Consider the following 14818-nt stretch of genomic DNA (forward strand, 5'->3'; position numbering starts at 1 on the left):
AGGGAACACAAATATAAATGTTTGCAAGGTAGGAGTCATTTTCAGCTAAGACAGTTTTATTTTTCTGACAGGGTGGTTGGCCTTTGGAATGGGTTGCCTTCAGATGTTGTAGAGGCAGTAAATTGAGTGAGTTTAAGAAAAAGCTTGATAAGTATATGAATGATAAGAGCTGGTTTAAGATTTTTTTTAATTATTTTAATTTAGTTTAGAGAATGGAACAGCTGAGATGGACTAATAGGTCTCAAAACATTATGTTATGTTAAACCATGTAATCAATTTCATTATAAGATTATACATTACTTTATCATCTAGCATCCAAACTTTTACATTATTGGAAATACAAGAGACTATGATTATATTAGTATATTGATTTGCATTTAATACACAGAATAAGCAATATAATAAATTAAATAAAAGTCAAACTGCCAAATAACCATTTTGAGTCATACACAAACCTTTTCCTCTCTCTCCATGTGTCTTAGATGAAAGAATTGCTAACCTCATTGAACTATAACTAATAAAAAGTTATACTATATGTATATTCAAGACATTCTAATTTTTTGTGCAGGTATTCTACACGTAGTTTCTTGGTGCCATTGTAAACAGGATGTGGAAAGGTTGTAAACTTGTGCTAATCCACTAGGTTACAAACCATAATGATTGTTCTGTAAGAATCATACTCACTTGTTTATGTTTCTGTGTCATGCTCTTTTGAAAGTGAGGTTGTGCTCACTTCAAAGAGTAGTGTAGTGACTCATACAAGTTAACACATTTATCTCTCTTGAGTTTATATAATGGGATAAACAACTGAAGTAGGTAATCTGGGCTTGTTCAATACTGCACTAGGATGTCTATCTGACTTGAAAGTGTAGTATCACTATTGTGCAGTTGTAAAAACCTTCCCTTCTGCTCCAACAGTCAGACAAATAATTAAGAAAACTGCAAGTTTCAAACAGATCCAAATATATATTTGTGAATAAAGATGTTTGTTTTATCTGATCACTTTTGTTTGCTTTTTTCTTTACTGTTCATGTTCGATTTATCCTTGACAAAATATTTTTTGAGTTCTCGATGTGCTACTTATTGCAGATAACTTGTATCTTGTATATAAGAAACTGTTATTCATTGGTTGATACATTAGCACAGTCCAAGGTTGATGCATTGGTTGAACACTGGAGAGCCTGTTTGAAGTACCTGAAAAGATCCACATGGATCAAGGAGCTAATTTTAAGAGTTAACTGTTCCCTGATTTGTGTAGTGTTAAGAGTGGTGAAGTTGTATACTTAGCCATACCATCCAGTCTGATGGTTTAACAGATCACGTGACAAGTGATACACACTACGAAATGGATGCTTGGTAAGTTTGTTAATCCCAGCCAAACAAACTGGCACAGGCACTTGTTGTACATCATGATTGCATACAAAGCAATTGAATGAAAATAAACAAGTTGTTTACTGCACATGCTCATATATAGATGGGAATTCTTGCTACCTGCTGACATGATGTAGTGGCCTCCCCTTCATTAGATGTCCCACAGCATCAACAAGACTATGTGAAATGGTTAAGATCTGCAATAGTGAACATGCATGAGTTTTAAATGTTAATAAAATAATAGAAATAATAAAAGTGAGAAAAGTACTAAGATTTATTAGAAAAATTAATTAGAGATGAAAAGTAGTTAATTTGTTTAGTTGAAATACAAAAAAGATTATAAGGGCAATCAGTCATTGTTACAATTTACCATATTTTAGTACAGTATAACCTCTGAAATTTGGAATTCTAAAGTTTGGAAACCTCTAAAATTCAAATGATATAAGGCCTCAGGACCTTAATTCCAAAACTTGGAAAATTATCTGAGATTTGGACTGCCTGCAAGGTTTTTCCTTTTGCCTATTATTTTTGATGTGTTTTCAGTTATGATATAGTGTATTTATATACTGCACTAATTATTTTCTCTGTTTATTTGAAGTTTTAGGTCTTCCCACTACACTGTTCTTATATATGTATATATATATATATATTGTACACATCATTCATGCTTGTTTATTTCAAAATTCAGGAATGTCCGGGTCCCACGTGACCCGAATTTTAGAGGTCAGATTGTATCTCTCTCTATCACATGCAAAGTTTCAGTATAATACGTAGCAAACCTTGCAAAACTTCAAAATCTTTCTCATAAACATAAAATTGTTATTAAGTTGCCTCAGTTTGGGCTAGATTGGTAAAAGAATAATTTTGTCAAACTGAATAACAAGAAAAGAAAAACCTAATAATAACTAAAGTTATACAGGTATGTTATTTACAAATAGGTTTCTTTGTAGTAGAATTGTTGAAAAATAATATTTTGTGTGATTGTTCTCACACAGTTAAAATTTATAGCTTTTATTGCATTTCAAATAACTGTTTGTTTTAATATGAAAACTTATATTTAGTATATGTACAACACTTAGAGCCAAAATGTGTTTATTAATCTAATCTAGACAATATTTTTAAAATACACACGTGCTTGTTCATCAAGAACTAATTGAACTGTATGATATTCTATTGCTATTCTAACAAAATTAAATTCCACAGACAGAAATGTCATGCATCAGCTGTGATAAAATTTAACAGAATTTGTAATACTGCCATTAGTAGGATTTTTGGGATATGTTGTTTCAGTTCTCATGAATCACTTTCTTTTCAGAATATTATGTATTTTTTTAAAGTGGCTTATATTTTATGATTATTCTTAATTTCATGTAAATCCCCAAACCACTTTATGACTGGATATAAAATAAAAAATAATTTTTAAAATGTAAGCAGTCTTAACAAGTAAATCTATTTTAAACTTTGTTGATGAAGATTACAGCCCAAAATACCCAAGACAAAGTTCCAGTATATTGAAGATTTTGGTTATCATTCCCTTAATTAGTTGTGCTCTAGTGTATTGTGTTTTTCAACAATAGCTATATTAAGTTATAGGTATTATTTTTGATGAAATATTAAATTTATTGGGATACTTGGTAAGTAAGAATACTTTTAAGTTTAATTACTCATCAGTGCCATATATAAAATAGAGAGGATAACAAATTAAGCAAGGTGTATAATAGATTATTTTATAAACAGGGATAAACTGTTAGACTTTAAATGGTATATGTGATTTATCATAAAAAAATTAACTAGAAATAATGGTGAAGGAGTAAACTGTCATTTTCCAGTTGACTGTGATGATGATTTATACATTCTGTGACAATTGTTAACCACAATATGATTTGTTAGAGGTGTAATGCATCCACAGTACTTCTTATAAAGCAAAACGTGTTTACATTTACAGATGTAAACATTACATAAATGTGTGTTGGTTAGTAAAAAGGTTGTTTATTTCAAAGCACAAGTGATTATTATTTAGTATATATTTTTAGTATTAGTAGAAGTAGTAAAGTGCTTCAGAGGCAGTTCCTGAGATAAATACAAAAAGAAATATTCACTCACTTGTTCAGCCTTTTGTTTACATATAAAAATAAATAAATAAATAGGGCTGCCCAGTTTATGGATCATAAGTATAAAAGTACACATTAAAATAAGTTTGCCACCTTAGACTGCAGTTAAAACAATTTCAGATAGAAACAAGTTTAATCTTAATGAAAATAAGGAGTTTCAAAAGTTGGCATTACAGAAACCAAAAAAACGAAAAACAAACACAGATATACAATAAATCAAATAACATAAAAGCATACTTAACAATTCTATTTTCTGTAAATGTACTATAATACAAATCAAGCATAATCCTTGTAACATTATTATAATATTGTTGCTGAAAACATCTTGTTCATCTATGTTTTTAATCTGTAAATCAATGTTTTTTTCTGTCACACCTTCTAGCAAGAATTTTACACACATTGTCACATTTACCAAACATGTGATCACACATACTTGATTTACTATTTGTCATTAAATTTGCATGTTACTTTATGTGCATCTCTAACCAGTTAGTGGTCAACTCTATATGCCTAGAATTATATCTTGGACACTTATGTTCATACATCATTATAGATTTTTTTTTTTTTTACATACGAAATTCTGTCTTTACACAGAAAAAATTTAGTAATCTATGCTCAGGTTTTAAAATTACTCTTAAATCAGCTTGTGATTAGGTTCTACAGAAGAGCCTCACAATTGATTTTTATATTTAATGATAAATTATTATATACATGTTAAGGTTAATCCTATGTTAATTCACATTGTGTTCATGAATTTGCTAATTTGTCCATGAGCTCCTCCCATAGTTTTAGAGCTAGTAGGACCAAACTTGGTAGGTGGACTCAGGGTGGAGGTCACTATTTATATGGTATAACCCTTTACCTTACCAAGTGAAGTTAAAATGTCCCTGGAAGGTCATCCAAGTATGATGGGGGTTTAGGATTAAGTTTTAAAGGATGCTGAACATTAAATTTTGTGTTTCTTGCCCCCTTAGAATGCTAGGGGCTACAAGTTTCATACTATGTTCATACCCCACTCACAAGCTAGCAAGACCAAACATGGCACATGTAATCAGGTACCACAAGCTGATGTCCTATTAGGTTTGTTTATAGAGAGTATGGACTCCCTTTGTGGTATCTACAGAAGTGATTGGGGATAATGGTAGAGCTAAATCATTATACTTGGGCCTCTGTGAATTATGAGGGGGCCTTTCAACCCTGCAGCAAAGCTCAGACATTTTATACTAGTAGTATCAAAGGAGTAAAATTAATGTTCCAAAACAAAAAATTTCTATTGTATTCTCAGATACAGGAAATCAATTATATAAACTATTGTGTTGAACTTATTCATAAGTTGATTAAATGGTAGTCTTAAACCCAAGAACAGCATATAAAATGTTTTCAAGTGGAAAGAAAGAACATCATACTTAAAAACATCTAACATAATATTTGACATAATTCCATGTATATTGGTTTGACCACTAGATGGTTAGAAACATGCCTAAACAAACATGCAAGTTTAATTTAGTGATGAATAATAAATTAACTATATATGATCACATGCTAGACAAATGTGTTGTCATACAACACAGTATCTTTAAAATTATCACTAGAGATGATGAAAAGTTTGTGTATAAAAGGAACATTGTTGATTAACACATTAAAACCAGAGCTGAATGAGATGGGTTTAGCAACAATATTACCACTAAGAATACAAGAATTGTTTGAATAAGTAACAATATTAAAAATTACTTAACAATACCACCCTCACTTAAAAACAGTGATAAAAATACAAGAAATAGAAAAGGTGTTTCCTGTTCTTGAACCATAAATATATTTATTTTTCCCATTGATAACAAATCAGTCCTACATAGTGAATCTCTTCAAAATTCAAACAACTATTTACACTAAAGTTTCAATCTGGTAATATAGAATTTGAGGAAATTCATCTTTTACTGTCTTATTTATTTAATGTTGAAACTTATTCATAAAAAAATACTCCCAGAATAGTGTAAGTAGCTGACAAACTTTAAATGTAAACAACACACTTAGTTTAAAAAAAAAAAAAGCTTCAAAATTTAATGCCAGAAAAACATCAGGAATTCTAAGTTATTGAGGTAACTGTGTAATACATAACACTTATATTACAGCCGAAAGACAAAATAACTTTATGTTTCCATTTGTAACTTATTAAAAATATGTTTTGAACATTTATATTAACTTTTGGACATGTACTACAACTAAAATGAACCCAAAAATTACACTTTAAATTTAGATATGTGGTGTAAAACAGTGCAATATCAATGTAGTAATAGTTATTTTTATTAGTCATACTGGTTTGTTATATGATAAGTACAGCAGTAGTGGATATGGGGTGGAGTTCCGGGGGTTCGAGCCCTGCCCTATTCAATAGGAAGTGTCCTCAACATGCAACATATTTTTCATTGTTTTTGTATTTTCTAAAATCTGATAAATTAATCATTATTAAAAACAACTCGTTATATAAATTTCATTCCATCATTTTTCCCTTGCAAAGCAATCCTAATACCTAAAGTAGAGTCAAATTGACTCTATATAGGTACTGCAAGCTATAATCCCCATTTCACAAAGGTGTCAGGAAAATCATTCACCTTCTTGATGCACTCTTATTCATGTAACCACATTTTTACATTGGAGGGAAACCAGAAACTGTTACAATGTTGAATGCACTTGTGAACAGACTTGGGGTTACCAACTGTCCATTTGAATGGACAAATTCCTCAAAACTGTCTATTTTGAAAAATGGCTATTCATGACTTTTTTTTTTGTTCATTAATATAACATTTATCTATTCTGAAAATGCATGTCAGTGAAAAATTTTCATTAGTCCATTAACCTAATATCTGTTTCTTTTGACTCCAAAATTTGTCCATTGCAAATTTTACAATGTTACTTGAATTCTTTATTGGTATTTAGTTCTATTCTTGCATGGATCAAGGACAATCAGGTGCATTTATGACCTTTTCCTCCTTCTTTTATGGCTGTTTATATTGTAGTATGGAAAAATACTATATTTATTACTAATGAGGGTTGTGGCTTGTACCCCGTGCATAAGTACAACATCTGACTCCTTCCAAGGCCATATCCATGTAAGTATTGCATTAGTAAACTAAATTTTACTGCTTAAATTGACAGGTTTACCTGCTAGCAGCAAGTGACTTGTTCTTTTACTTATAATATTAACCCTTTCCCTATGAATAGGTCAAAGTGTGTATGTCATAACCTTTTACAGTTACATTTTGTGGTTGTTACAATGTCAGTAAAAATGCCTGAGCCTGTGTACATAATATTAATAAGACACACGTAAAATACTTTGTCTTTAACATAATTTCACCAAAAATATTGACACAAAATGAGTTTGAAGATGCTTGACTCAAATGTTCATATTAAGACCATCATCTCATTTAATGGAAAATGATGTAAAATATTTTATTATTTCAAAGTCTATGTTGAACCATTTTCCTTCAGATATTTATTCAGACCAAAACCTATCTGAGGAGTAGAATGGGTGAAGCATGACTAGCTGTTTTATGCTTGATGAATATGCATCATGATCTTCAGATAAACACTGATGATGTAGTAAGAGAGCATTGTAAGAGAAACAATAGACACATATATAATAAGGATATGTTACTTGATTAAGTCATTGTATTTATATTGCTAGTGACAGTCATTAGAGTTAAGGTGTTTTTCAGAAGAGCTTTTATTAACACTCATTCAATACAATTCAATATAAATATTACTGCTTATTAATTTTCCATTAGAATATAACTTTTATATATTTGAGTAGTAATGGAAATAATGATATCTTGTTTGTCTAATTTTTAATAATGATTTAGTTTACAGTTTTGTGCACTATGTGTGAAATTATTTGTTTTATATAGTCTCTTGTATGCATTTGATACATGTAGTTCTTTGAATTTGTTCATTTATGAATTTGTATATAGACACCATTTTGAAATGCTGATTATTTTGTCAACAAGTGTTTGTAATTTGTATATGATAAATATCAAAATACCAATGAACAATGTTTCGATATTACCCTTATGCACACATCAAATTGCCCTAATACATACGAATTATGATACTTCAAAGAGTTATCAGCATCTTATACCTAAGGCCACCAAGCACATCCCTAGAAAAATTAAAGCACTTAGTAGGATAATAAGCAGAAATTTCAAACAAGCATGTTATGAAAACCTATATTTTCAAGGTTGACTACTGATTGAACCAGTGAATTTTCTCTGAAACACTCCTGCATCCAGTTCAGACTGTTAAATCACAAATATACATTTCAAAATCACAAATATATTATTGTTGTTATATGTGTGCCCTTTTACAGGCTGAATCCCACCCTTCAAAAAATTCTGTATCTGCACCTGTATGGATTTCGTTTTGTTCACGCCACATACTATGTCATACTTTTAAAGTATTCTTTCATTGCTTTGTCATTTCTCTAAATGTTATCTGTTCTGCTGAAATTGACATAATATTTTCTTTTAATTAGATTTTATCTGTTCAATTTAGATTTGTTCTGTTAAATAGAAAAATTATAAGAAAAACATTTACTAGATACAAAAGAAGGACAACCTACCTAAAATCTCTCTTCATTGCCATAGGAACTGTGAAGCTTGGGATAGCTGCCAACATTTCCCATTGAAATTCTTCTTCATTAACTTCAACAGAACTACTTCTATCATCCGCAGTCTGCAAAAATAAGTATATATGTACAAATCAATGTAACCAATACTTAGAAGATTTGCTGAAACACTTTACTAGACTAGGTACTAATGCACTCATTAAACAAATTTCAATAAAATCTTTAAAGAAAAGAAAAAAGCTTGGATTTTGAGTATAAATAGCCTACTATAATATTTACCAATAAGTTCCCCTTGCCCTAGTTACTTGAGGAACAAGGGAATTCAATTAAAGTATCACATGTACTTTATTATGTGGACGATTGCTGTAACATAGGGCACATTGTATAGAGATCTTTTTCATTGATAAGTCAGGTGATGCCCCATGGATACAACATCCCTTTCTTTGTAGTGAGAATGGCCATGTGTCATGTGGGCAGTTTCTGCAACCTGAGAAGAATGGCATTTTGTTTTTTGCTTTATAATGCATGTTTTCTCAGTCTGGAATAATATTAGATTAAGACTCAGGATATACGATTCACCTGATTAAGATTTACATACAGATGAATTTGCTAGCTCTCCAGTAAAGATCTACAAAAGATAGATTTGTTTTAAACCTTGACTGCTATTTGTTGGAAATTCAAATTTAACTTGTGTCAAGTTTCTTTTTTTGCTTAAAACTCAGTTGAGGTTGGAGAATTCAGATTTTGCTCCCTAAAACAATTTCTGTCAAAACTTCCTGTTATTCTGCATCTCCTATATGATTACTTGGAGGGAAATCAGCAAATCTGAGAATACCACAGAGTATGTAAGATAGAGAAAATTTGGTGTCATAAGCACAGAATTTGTTTTTGTAGATTTGTCTGTTTTGTTCTTGATAAGTGTATTTTCCATTGCTCTCCTGAACTCTCATGATATTGAGTTGAAGCTTTGCTCTTGAGGAAATGGCACTTTCCAAGAGTCGAAGGGCTTGTAACCTGGTGGAAGAGTTAGATGTTAAGGAGCAATGGTTGTCAAAGGAGAAATAATGGAATCTGGTGTACCCTGAATGACCTGTCAGATTCTCTCCTGAGGTTTAACCTCAGTGCACAAGGGGACTACTGAAAATCATTGCAATAATGCAAGGTTTGGCAAGTCAGAAAGTGGATAAATGGTCTCTACATAACTCCCAGGCATTTTCAGACCAGAGTAGATCAATCCTGGCTTTGGTCGATGCCATTCATTACCAACTGAGAGAGACTGGAGGTGATAATTGTAGACTGCATTTGCCAGCTTGAACTTTTCATCAGAGCAAACAAAATCTGGTGAAGGTGGTGATACAAGGGGCAGAATTGAGCTTCTCTGTGTCAAGAATCAATATGATATCCAACATTCTGCAAAAAACTGCTCACCCTTTTTAGCTGAGCAGTGACAAAAGTTTGGTAGAGCAAACTACACAAAGTTCACTTGACTCATCTACATGCAATGAAGTGTATATAATTCCTCTATGTGAAGTCTGGGAGTTGTGTTCTTTACCACCACAGAATTTAAATCAGGTGATTATGGATCTGCATGGAATGGCCATTGTTTCACTGGATTTACCTGTATTTATTTTTCTGAATTCCAACTAAAGTGAGTGGATCAACTCGTGAATGGTAATACAATATCTTGCTAGTTTGGTTATTGCTGTTGTCAGCTGTCTAAGGCAGTAAATACATATTTACTGGGGTTATTGTATTTATCCTAGGTTGTTCGGAGTGGGTACTGATATGTACATATAGTAACAACAGCACAAAAGTTAATCCTGGCTTAGAAAATTTTAGCTGAAAAGTTTTAGTTTGGCTGAATGCTGGTGGTAGTTATTTATTTTGTGATGGCACTGTAGAAATCATAGCTAATGGAGGTTGCCCTTGTAGATTACTATGGTAATGGCATGCGAGCCTGAGGCAGTCTATCTATAGCTATTTAATGTTGAGATATATGTATATGGCAATATATGTGCATGACAAAATATGTATGTGGTGTTGCACATGTGTATGAATGTTACACAAAGTAATTCATGATCAATTACATTAAAAACATAACTGTCATGCAACATATGAATATAAAGAAAGAATTTGAACTGTATATTAAGATTTGGAGATGTTAAGTTAATTGCAATTACTGTCATGTAAAGCATCATTTGAAGATACAGTATTCCCGATATTTTGATTATTGCTGGTGAGAGAGTGCTTCAGTTTCAGTCACTCAGATTGAGGTATTTTGATAACTGTTACTAAATATTTTCTTAATGTTGTTTCAAGAACAAGGTACAGTTGAAATGCATGAAAGTTAAAACTGTGAGTGTACAACCAGAGGCAAAAAAACGTAATAATGATTCATAGTTGCCTTTAGTTGAACTAACTTGTATCGGAAAAAAGTCTGATAAAAAATGAGATGTTAATGTCAATGAATTTCCATTGTCAGGAGATCAAGATCAGTATCTGTGTGATATCTGGTTTAATATGGACATCTCATACTGGACACAGCCTCTGTTTACATAACAACCAGATAGTACTGAAGGGAATGTGGCTGGGTTCCAGGGTAGCTGTGTCAACTAAATATTGATTAAATGCAAGACCCAGGATGTTCACAGGTGTGAGAGATACACTGTTTACAGGTGATATACAGATATGTACACATAAATCTGTAGCAATGTCACTTGACCATGGTTATAGTCAATGGCTGTGGCTGGTACATCACAACATTTTAAACCTAAATGTCTAACTGAACTTCTGACCAATCAAAATTCATGTGATTACACATCTTTCATTCCTGACTTTTTATTTATGATGAAATCATTCTATCTTTTTTTTATCTTGTTTTTGATTGGATTTGCCAGAATTTTTGAACATACATTAATTTTGCTTGCTTAGTGATCTTTGTTACCACATGCAATGATACACTCCAAATGATGGTTTATAGAGCACCTTGAAGAGTAGAAGAAATCTGGAGACCTTTTGGCTTGACTGAGGCACATGTGAAGCCCATGAAAGATGTTCTGCTGATGGGGTCTTTCCAACAGCCTTTTCACAGAGTTTGTGTTAGAGACAAGTCCTCTCACACTCACAATTCCACCACTGAACCAAGGTCAACCAGGAACACATCACTTCCCATGTTATTCCAGGAACAAAACAGACTTGCCAATGTTAGGTCCTAGTATAACATCCTTCTTATTGTTTTAGGAATGTTAAAAAAATCATAAATTGTATCTCTCTAGAGCTCGAAAGTTGGAAGCTGAGATATTGAAGGAACTACAAGTCGGCCAGAAAATTCCCAAACATTTTATCATTTTGCACTTTTCAGACATATCTTTCATTATAAAAGTTTGCATCACTAGTGAAGTGGCTGTATAGTCTTCTAACACTTCACATGATGCTGTTACAGTGTCAAAATCTGGTTCTTCAACAATTACAACTTTGTTCCAAACACCTTCCATCAGTAAATTGTCAGATTTTCTGGTGAAACATCCTATACAACCTATAACTCATATTTGTTCCAAAAAAGGCATATTTTCAATCATATGAATTGTGTGGTCCTTTAAGCAGTGTGTAGTTTTCATTCCATGCTGAAACTGCATCTCTCTTTTGCACTATTCTTTTGCATTTGTACATGTATGAATAGTTTTCTCTTGTGATAAAGAATTTAAAGACTAGAAACAAATATATCAATGTATAAAATATTAAATTCACAAACAAACAAAGTTTTATTATACACAGTTAAAATCTGTATTTAAACCAATCAATGATTGTAAAAGTCACTTTGCATGTTTCAACTTGGTTTCACGTCATCTTCAGGAGTGTGAAAAACAGCTACTGTATGCTATATGGTCATGTGACTACAAGTGTACAATTCAAAAAAGAAGATCACACCATCTAGATACTTTCTGATTTTCTAACCCTTCATCTTTATTTAAGATCAAGTTGTTTTTGCTCTTTTTTATTATTTCCATGGTTTATCTAATATTCCTAGCAGTAATATTATTTAGTTGAGCCAAAATAACAGTTTTTTCCCACTGGATGATATGTCCAGTATAATTTACATGTTCAGCTAATGCAGAGTTCTCACCCTTGTTTTTAACGTTTCACACTCCTGAAGATGACATGAAACCACAGTGAAACATGTAGAGTGACTTTTACAACCGTTGATTGGTTTATATAAAGATTTTAATTGGGTATTAAAAAATGTTGTTTGTTTGCAAATTTAATATCTTAAATATATATACAAGTTTTTTAAATTTTAACCTCTTAATATATCAATGTATGCATAAACATGAAGGATCAATAGTTCACTCACACTTTGTCCAAGCCTACTTCAGAAACAAAACTGGAACCAGTGCATAGCATTTTGTAAAAGATCAAGTAGAAAACTAATGAAATGATTTGAAAAATTGGCAGCATGTCATGTCACAAGTGATAAATGATGTGAAATTAACTGGTAAGCATGATATCATATATCAGTCAAAAAATTAAAAATAACATATCTGATGACTGACAAATTGCTGAATTATGGAACCTTCACTGAAATATTTTATTGGTGGCAGAAATGTTCCAATTCTTGCAAGCCATGTCAGCCAATTTGTTATCAAAGGCAAAAGTCTCAAGCTGAATCATTTATTGGATGGCAAATGTTGGGATCAAAAGTCATGGACATTTAATGACATTTTTCAGTGCAACTACTCTACAAAATATCATAGTTATCATTTGGGAAATGACTCATTTGTTTCTGATATCAAAATAGGTGGTATTTACCAAGGCTTCAGAATCCTAATGACAATGAGCACAATGTACACGACAGATTCAACACCCCACCACCTGCATTTTGTTGCAGAAATTAGACTATCACTGAAGTTAAAGGTTGTTGAGGAAATAAAGAAAGGGTATTTTACCTTCTCTTTTGTCTTAACTGAAACATTACCACTTAACCAATATTGAACCACCATCATCACCCCACTCACTCCACCCAGTCATACAAATTTTTCGGAAAGGTAAAGGGCTGTGAACTTTAAATTGACACTCTGCAGCCCTGGCATGCACACAATTATGGTGGACAAACTAAAAATTTTTCTTTCATACCAATGTGTCACTGCTGTCAGATACATGATTTAAGGTGGAAGAGGTTGGTCTTATGTGTTTAGCAAGTACAGTCAACATTTGGAAGAGATTTTTTTTTCAGAACTCTAAAATAAACTCTCTAAAGATGAAGTACCAGTCAATAACTGTGTAGCATATTATTTCGATGGAGCACTCAATATGAGTCAGATGTAAAATGGAGTACAAACCTATTTAGATAATGAAACACCTAACCATGTTCATGCTTGCTGGAATGTTCATATCCTCAACTTAGTAAACTGTGATTCAACAAGTTGGTATACTGCATCTGTAGCTTTGTTCAGTTAGTTACAAGAAACATCAGTTTTTTCAGGGAACCCTACAAAGAATGTACAATGGAAAAATACGACTGATCAAAATTGGAGCAACAAGATTGATCAGTAAAAGTGATGCATTAATGAAGGTTTCTGGCAATTTCTCTTTGTGGCAAACTGATTAACAAAACAAGTTGGTTAACTTCAATAAACTGCTTTTATATCTGTATATGATCTATGCTCTAGAATACATATATTATCCACATCAGATAAGTTGTATACAAATAAGATGATTACAAGGAGAAAAGGACAATCATGCATATACTGTATAGTAGTCATCCATAAAACAAAAATCAAAATTTGATTTATGGTGTTATTCTACTCATGTCTGGGTTGTTAGCTGAGGTAAATACAATATGAGAGGATATTGACAATACTTACAGTATACCAAGATAGAGAATTAATTATTTTTTCTGTAAAAAAAAATAAAAAATAAAACCTAAACCCACTCAGAAGATATAATGTAAAGCACTAAATGTGAAGAGTATGAAAGCTTACACATAAGACAAACTGGATGCAACCCAACATCAAACTGATGTACATGGTCAAGCTCCTTCATGTTTATCAACATTATAGAGATACAAGGTATCAAAGTGAAAGTAAAACTGAAAATGACTTGTTAGAAAAATGCATAATTTAACTGACAATATTTTAATATTGTTTCCTGCATTTTACATTTATTTTGAGTTATAAATGTAAAATACAAGAAACAATTTTAAAATATTGTCAGTTAAATTATGCATTCCATTTGATTAAGAGTTTTAGAAAGAGTTTGGAAGCTGGTATATTTAAATTCATGTTAATCTGAATCACATTAAATTTTATATTTTTAGAATTAAAACGAATTTTAAACACACATTTACTTCTGAAATAAGAAAAGCCTTTCCTTGTTAAGTTGTTCTCATGCTGTCAACAAAAATGTGACTAAAGTTATGAATGTCCTTGAAACAATGCAGGCCATGCAACAACTAGCTTACCTATAGTTTTCCATCCTCCCATCTTCCACGTAAATTATTGTACTTGAATCAGGAGGACATATATAAGCTCTGATTTACTGCCATGATCCAAACTTCATAGTTACAGTTCATAATCAAAGTTAACATTCTCCTTATCTGAAATGTATTTCTTATAAATACCTCCATGCAAATAATAGTTTGATCCCTTGAGCATCTGTTTATGAAAATTTGCATGCCACTAGCCTTGTAGTTTATTTTTGGTTTTTTTTTTGTTTTTTAATT

At 31.7% G+C, this 14818-nt stretch overlaps 1 protein-coding gene across 2 annotated transcripts in view; it reads right to left on the minus strand.

The window, feature by feature from the left end:
* The window catches only part of LOC106461109 (transmembrane channel-like protein 7), an 80893-nt gene that overhangs the window by 48060 nt on the left and 18015 nt on the right, over positions 1-14818 (minus strand). The window contains exons 1-2 of one of the 2 annotated variants that reach the window (XM_022387993.1): positions 8095-8212; positions 1492-1568 (exon numbers count right to left, since the gene is read on the minus strand). In XM_022387993.1, the coding sequence (XP_022243701.1) occupies positions 1492-1523 (32 nt within the window). In that variant the 5' untranslated portion in view covers positions 1524-1568; positions 8095-8212. Of the gene's footprint in view, positions 1-1491; positions 1569-8094; positions 8213-14818 lie in introns of those variants that run through there. The other variant, XM_013920901.2, reaches the window with a different exon arrangement.

Source organism: Limulus polyphemus, unplaced genomic scaffold (genome assembly GCF_000517525.1).
Source record: "Limulus polyphemus unplaced genomic scaffold, Limulus_polyphemus-2.1.2 Scaffold899, whole genome shotgun sequence".
NCBI classification, from domain to species: Eukaryota; Metazoa; Arthropoda; class Merostomata; order Xiphosura; family Limulidae; genus Limulus; species Limulus polyphemus.